General features: G+C 41.6%; 1 protein-coding gene across 1 annotated transcript in view; it reads right to left on the bottom strand.

The window, feature by feature from the left end:
• ANXA5 (annexin A5) overlaps nucleotides 1-5,066 on the bottom strand; it is a gene marked incomplete at its 5' end in the record, with an annotated part of 14,338 nt that extends 9,272 nt beyond the window's left edge. The window contains 4 exons of the mRNA XM_010024087.1: nucleotides 509-599; nucleotides 3,031-3,144; nucleotides 3,791-3,885; nucleotides 4,982-5,066. Of these exons, the coding sequence (XP_010022389.1) occupies nucleotides 509-599; nucleotides 3,031-3,144; nucleotides 3,791-3,885; nucleotides 4,982-5,066 (385 nt within the window). The remainder of the gene's footprint in view (nucleotides 1-508; nucleotides 600-3,030; nucleotides 3,145-3,790; nucleotides 3,886-4,981) is intronic.
• Between the last annotated feature and the right edge of the window lie 2,817 nt (nucleotides 5,067-7,883).

Genomic DNA, 7,883 nt, shown 5'->3' on the forward strand with positions numbered 1-7,883 from the left:
CCCTCCCGAACCCCCAACCCCACACAAACCGCCCCACAATCACAGGTAAAAGCAGGTACTCCTGCAGACCGCTGAAAAGCTGCACCTGCTTTTGCACAAATCTGTTTGCTGAGCAAAAATGCAAAAATAAAAAAAAAAATAAAAAAATAAAAAATCCCTTCAATTTTTGGATGTGATACCAGTTTCCTAGTTTTCAATTATTAAAAATCCCCTTTCAGTCCAAGGAATGAAAATCACCAGTGAAAGAAAGAAATGCATTTGAAAGAATTCTAACTATGAAGCACAAAACACCCTAACCTGCAGTCATACCCTGAAATAAAAACTGGTTTAGCTTACAATCCAAACCCTAGTTCATTTCAATCTGAAGTTTTGCAACACAGCAGAACAAAATCCCACTTACTGGACACATCCATCAGCTCACAGATAGATCTTATTTGAAAGATGAGCTAAAATCTTATTAGGAGAACTGAACGGAGACCCTGGAACTTTACTTCATACAGAACTTTACCTTGCAGATAAACCTGTTTAATATTCCGCACTTCTGCAGGCGTTCTGGAGGCCAGAATTTCAGTCAACACTTTCTCATTGGTTCCTGCTCCCTGCAGGGGTGCAAGTATAAATCAGTTGATAGAATAACAAAAGGAAAAGAAGAATCCCCTTCGATAATCAAAAGCAAGCATCAGCTTATATGCCTGGACGAAATAAACTATTTTCTTCTTTCTGGTATATTATGAGGGGTTTGGAAAGAATTTCTTCCACTCCCAGCTTGTTTGTTTCAAAACCAATGCAATACTTAATAAAGGCTCACTGCTGCAAGATTCAGATGAGCCCTTCCATGACATTAAGGTAAGTGAATGAACAGACTAACAGTTTCCATCTTGGCTCTGGTTCATATATTGTGTTTCATCAACTAGTACACAGATAAACAGAGTCTTCCATGAATTGTAGTATGTTAAACCCATGCTCTCTTCCACTGCAAACAAACACATTTTACAGTAGAATTGCTAACCCAGACAGTTCAAGTTGCTGCACTCGTTCCAGCAAGCACAACCGTCACTTTTGGCTTTTACAAGGCTAAGATTTACAAAAGCCAAGCAAACATCTTGTTTCCACAAGTCTGAGTCTACTTTGTCTGTAAGAATAAGCCACTGCTCTTTACACTTCCAAAGGAGTGATTTCAAAAAGCAATACTGAAATACAGTACTGTGTCTTTTTTGCTTCAGCGTGTTATTTACAACCTTTCCTGTACGGAAAACGTGAATACTAACCGCATACAAAGGTATCCAACTGCATACACAGATATACATGGAGACAAATCTGCCAGGTCACACATAATCATTTCAAAATACACATTGTTTCAAGAACATGCCTCCTGAACGAGTGCAGCAGGCACAGTTGTATTAATTCTAATCCAGGTAATAGCAGCGAAAATTGGTAGGACAACCTTTGGCACAAACTTAACACTCTTAGCTGAGTTGTTGTCTTACACCGAAGTCTCTGCTATCTCATCTTCTTTACTACTGTTATCCACCTCAGCTGCACCACAGCTAGTATCTTTTCCTGTGCAGTCACATTCTCTGAAATCCTATGATAGTGTGTTTAGTATCATTTTTGTAAGTGTCAAGAACAAAACCACTCTTGTTTCACTATCTCTGTTTTCCCTCTTACACTCATCTGTTCTGCCATTTCCCTGTCAGTCTTTGACCTCTATGTTAACAAGAGCAGCTTGGGAATGCATTTTTTCCTATTAGCCAATAAAGCCTTTATCAGTTTCTTTGTCAGGTGCCATCGCCCCTTCCCCCACTGCATATAAACATTACAGAAAATGTCCACGATTAAAGTTTCTGTTGTCTGAGATACTACTTGCTGGGTCACGGGCTCATGAGCACTAAGCTTGCACAGTTGACTCAAGTCTACATATTAACCAGTTGGTCATCAAGGATCTTGGGAGTTTGTGTGTCATCCAACCAAGCACTACCTGACACTAGTCAAGTTCAATGTCTCTTACTTTAATCAACAGCTTCTGTTAATAACCCAGGTACATCCAATTCCTGAATTCCCACAGGCAGATATCAGACAGGTGTGACAGAGAGGAAAATGAGGACCACATGGAAGAAAACACACTAAAAGATCTACACATACAGACTGCAAATTGCTTATTCACCTGGCCTTCCCAGAAGGGCACTAAATGCATTCAGCTGAAGAGAAACATGTGAAAGGTAACATTGACAGGGCTACCGACTCTTCCCCCTGTATTCCTGGAAGCAGCTTTTAGAACACCTTCAACAATACAGTTACTACTCCCTCACAATTTTGGTGACATTAGTTTACACAAGCACGCTAGCCCATCAAATTTAGTTGCACAGAGTTGCACCGTAACCCATCAGGGGAACAACACTCGCTAGTGTTTTTCCCCTGATGGGTTACAGTGCAACTCCCTTAAGTAACAGTCAAGAAGAGACAAACAAGTAACATCACACTTTAATGAAATGCCTTGAACTAATTTGCAGCCAGTGTGTAGAGCTGCACAGCTATAAAACCTAGGCTGCTCACAGCAGAAAGATCTAGTGTCCACTGGTCTTAAGCACTGCACTTTAGCAGCAAAAAGAATTTAAAAGCAACATGCACATCTACGCACTGCATTTAAATCAGAAAGAACAAGTCTTAGAATTGTGCTGTGTAGATTTTAATCTGCATCTACAGCCACGGTATTCTCTTAAAATTACAGTTTCCCACTAAAATAATTTAACATAAAACATTACACTGAATAGATTTCTAAGCTACCTTTGATGAGTTATTAGGATGAATAACAAACCAGGCAATACTATGGCATTAGCAATAATAGCAGATGTTAGCATAACATTCCAAATCACAACCAACACACAAAAAAGGCTACTTTATTAGAATTCCTCTTACCTATCAAATGTTCATTCCTAACAAAACCCAACCAAAACCAAAAACCAACCAACCAACCAAACCACGACAAACATTTTATGCAATGCATGAATTCCCTTCCCTCACTCCTCTTACCTTGATGGCATGCTTCAGTGCATGAGCATCAAAAATATATGTCGGTCTCATCAAAGATACCATCAATGTTTCAAACTTGCCCGTAAGTTCAGATTTCAGGTCATCTACAAGATCCTAATGCAGAACAAATAGTGCTGTAATGAACAAGGACTAACCATTTTAAAAGGATGCATGTGTGCCTGCAAGCTGGAAGACTCTGTGGACACATTAAAAAGCACAAGGGACAGGGCTTCTGTTTTAACTGGTACCTGAACTTGAAACAAATGTAGCCAGATAAGGCAGAAGAAAAGGGCATTTAGAAACCCTGAAAAATAGTGTGAAGTCACTTACGGTTTTATCAACCCATATATTTGGTTTTGTTCTCTCCTATGGTATTGGGCTGCTTTATTTCTGTCACATTTTCTAGCTCTTGACCTTGCCTCAAATATTTGGTAACTCCTTCCCATACCAAGAATGAGGTTAGTACTAGAAGCATACTAACAGCAAACTACAGAGGCTTCTGCACAAAACTCTACCTAGGGCATACTGGACCAAAATACAGTAAAAGGAAGTAACTCCCTTGTGCTAGCCTAAAAGCAATACTCTAACCTCGCCGGCAATTAAGGATATGGCAGGGTGGGGAGAGGGACAGACAGAAGCAAAACTAGATGTTCTTCAAAGCAACCTTTTACAGGGAACATGATGAATGTGCCTCACAGGTTTAAGTAAGCATCATAAGTAACTTTCAGTTCATTTCTAGAGGTATTTTTCTTCTTCTCACCCTGCCAAACAAGGTTTTAAAGGCAGATGCAATTTCTTGACGCTGAGCATTGTTTCTGCTGGTAAGGATCTTCAGGACAGTTTCTTCATCAGTCCCTGAAGTTAGAAAGAACACAGAGTTACAAACACACTCTAAAAAACAAACAGCTGTGGCACAAACGCAAAAGGCAATGAACGACACACTGAAAATAACAGTCTACTGACAAACAGCAGGAGCATTTAAGTAACACATGTCACCAGACCCGAAGCTGAGCCCACAGGTTTGGCGTCCGGCTGTTGCAAAAATATGACTGGAGGACGTGCGTGTTGTTTGTTCTCCCTCTGTACTCTGTTCCAGACACTGCTCCCAGCACCCCAGGCATCAGCTACACCATTTACTCAGGAGTCTGTATTCTATATAGGAGTCTTGCCTTTGGGCTCACGAAGATATTTTCTTTAGAATAAACAATCTGTGGACTCCCAACTAAACTCAGTCCAGTAACCCAAACACCCCAGAGTACAGAAGCACAGAGCTATGACCCATTTCTCATACAGCAGTTCACCAGGTAGCCCTCCCAGCATGGCATTTAGTAACCCTACTGAACTAGCCAATAGGCTCAGGTATATCACATTTCCCTTCTTCCCTTCTCTCTGCTTCCTACCGCACGCAGCTTCAAAGAAAGCAGCAAATCAGGATTTGTTCCCACAGGGAAGTTTTGGGGCAGAAAGCTACAGTGTGAGTTTAGAGACCACTTGCCAGTATACATTTATGCTGTGTGCTTGCATTCTTTGTTCACAGTCACTGTAAAGTGCTTACGCGCTTCCAGACCAACGGGGCCGTCGCACATTTTCCAAGAACAGAGCTTCCACTGTACTGGAACTCTCCACAGTGGTCGCCTGTAAACCCACATCCTAGCTGACTGTGCAGTAAAACTCGGAGTGCAGAGAAGCCTGCAGAGCACCAACTCTGAACGGGGAAGTGCAAACCACCTTTTTACCCCACTGCTTACGCTAAGCTAAAAATCAACACCCTTGAGAGCAGCAGAGTCACAACCAGGCCATGCCCAGGCCCATGCACTCCTGGGGTTGTCATTCCATGGCACGCAGGCGCACACCCTACCCTCATCTCCTGATGAGAAAAGAAATGAGTTCAGAAAGGATGTTTGTAAGGGAGAGAGAACCCTTCCCTTTTCATTCAACACATTGTTCTTACCCATTCCCTTCATAGCCTTACGAAGAGCTTCTGCATCAGCTCTGGCATCAAAAGGAGAGAAGGCTGTCACGGTTCCTCTCGTATACTACAGAGGGAAAAAAGGGGTGGGGAAAAACAGAAAAAGCCATGAAATGGAGGATAGCATCTTTCAGCTTTCCACACAACAGCTCAGACTAAATTTGAATCCATAATCCAAAAGATTATAGTGTTTTTCTTGCAAGTGTCTGACTCTGTAGCAATCTGTGGGTACTTAAACACAGCTCCCTCAAAAGGTACTACTATGGTTTTACTCAGCAGCACACCACCTAAGCTCAGGTGTATTTACATAATGGTAGTTTGCAGGAAAATTACTAAGAAAATATAATTTGTTCAGCTAATTTGGGAAATTAATTGCACAAATCAAGTATGCTAGAAAAGCTGCACCAAGATCCAAGACATGTTTGGAAATATAAACTTCCTCCCCTCCAGGAAAACCAACTGGAGCTCTCAATCAGTATCACACTGATTTTCTTCCATCACGTTGCAAATGAGACCTACTGAACTGCAACAGCTTTTGATTTTTTCACTGTGTTTCTTTTGACATAAGCAACTCCTTACACTCAAGCAACCCAGCTGCATTTCTCATGGTAGTTTGCAGCTAAAAAGAAATAACAGTTCAAACCATAAGGATAACAGATCAGTCTGTCCAGCACAAAAATAATTCCACTAGGTTTCCATGGGATTTTCTCTTTGGGTCAAACACAAAGGGATATTCATCACCCTTATGGAAAAGTCTTGCTGTTAAAGACCACAGAGAGATCAAGAGTTCAAACCATGCTTTAAAACTAACAGAAGAAATATATAATTATTTAATGACATCCTTACCACAATTTCAAGGGCAGTAGGATGCAAATTACATGGTGAGTTGATGAATATAGGCACAGAGCTGATGCAAACACACAGCTATAAAGATGCCTCTAAAAAAAAAAACCTCTCTAAGTTTAGTAATGCTTCAGATTGTCCACTTAAATGGAAGGAGTAAGCTCTGGACAGCAGGCTATATTCACATCTGCCCCACTAAATTTAAACTCCTGACCAAAAAATGGAGTTACACAACCTCTGTGTTGAACTCTGAGTCAGTACACCATGGAGACACCAGAGATATGGAGGAAGGAAAGAAAAAGGCAAGTGAGGGGGTGGGCGAGAGGGAGAAGAGCGAGCAACAGCAGCGTAGGAACCAGTGCAGGGACATCTGCTAAAGCACTCAGAGAACGTATCCTCACAAGTAACCTCAACAATGCCAAAGAGCGTTTCCAAAGCTGCTTATTCATTGTGCAGGAAGAGATTGTACCATGTGCATCTCTGCATTAACAAAGACCACTACACACACAGCCGTGTGAGAAAAGGCAGCTTGTTAGGCCAGCAGTGCTCCTCCAAAGAAAGCAGGTAAACACAGGCATGGAGAGACCAGTCTGCACAGCACGTTATGGCATGCTGTAGTTTTCCTACAAAATGAATGAACCTTGTTGTCCCAATCATGAAAAACACAGAATCCCTCAGGTCTTAGGGAGCGGAAAAACAAAATTTAAAAAGACCTGAGCAAGAACAAATACTTCTGTGACTAAGACTCTAAAGATAACTTACCTTCCTCAAAGGTTTTATTCTTCAGTGATGTATCTAGACTGAACTGAACTTCAGTACACCGTGCTGTGCAGCCTTTGTGAACTCTGAACCATTAGCTGTACATATGAATAACTACTGTCAATTGACACTTGACATTTCATGATTGCCAGGAATTTTCATTTCTTACCACTACTTCATGGCACAACAAAATGTAGAACAGGCACCTGGCATGTGGAGCGGAGCTTACTCTTCAAATTGGTTTTTAGTTCTATAAAATTAATTACAGGCTACGAAGCTTTAACACTCTAGTCTTCCACGGCTGCCTAATCACCCAGGCAAAGAATGAAGTGGAAAGCAGCCCTCTAAAGGTGGAAATTGGAGGATAACGCCTACCTAGTACAGGACAGACCACAGTTGGTAACCCAGCCCGAAGTGTTACCTCAGGCAATAGAAAATTCTACTGTGTGAAGCCAACAGCAACTGATTTGCACCAGTGAAGAACTAAATATCCCTTTTAGAAAGATAAAGAATTAAAGTTTGTGTCTCTCTGGAAAAGACAAGACAATTTCAAATTTTCATGCTTTTACTAAAAGGAAGTTACCCTCAAGCCTGTAAGCAATGCTACATATACTGCAATAAAAGGCTGTCAACTTAGATCTGTATGGTCAGATGCCCTGCACTGGCACGGGTTTTTCCTAAGATGTGTCCTACAAAGCCTGGTGTTTAAAGACAGATAAAACCCCCTCTTTATCCATCCATGTATGTGTGTGTCCCCAAAACTTTAAGGATATAATACTGTTAAAACTTTCTTTTCAAAATGAAGTACCCTTTCTTTGGTTTAAAACTAAATCCAGACATAATATGAGTAAATATTCACAGGACTGTTAAAACACCACCAGTGGCATTTGATGCAACTACAGAAACGAACGCTGGAGCCCGCCCTGTTTTCCAAGCCCTCATCCAGGGTCAAACCACAGCAACACAAGGGCTGCAAAGGAAGAAACAGATCCCACGAAGTACTGCACGATAGTTGCAAGGATTCCAGATAAAAATTAAGTTTGATAGGGGATATCAAGCCCCTGTATGTGTGGGGCACAGCCACGGCTGTTTCTTTCCTTCCTCGTCCAGTGGAAAGAGCCTCCACCCAGGCACAATATAAATACACGGTACCGAAAACTTGGCCAAATTAGTGGAAACTGGCAGAAAAAAAAAAAGGAAAAGTTCTGCTTGACGTGTGCCTCACATGATGAGCTGCTTTCCCCGTCCCCCTCCCCTCCGCGTCTCCTCAGGCGTAGGGATG

The sequence above is a fragment of the Nestor notabilis genome, unplaced genomic scaffold (assembly GCF_000696875.1).
Source record: "Nestor notabilis isolate BGI_N333 unplaced genomic scaffold, ASM69687v1 scaffold17181, whole genome shotgun sequence".
NCBI lineage: Eukaryota > Metazoa > Chordata > Aves > Psittaciformes > Psittacidae > Nestor > Nestor notabilis.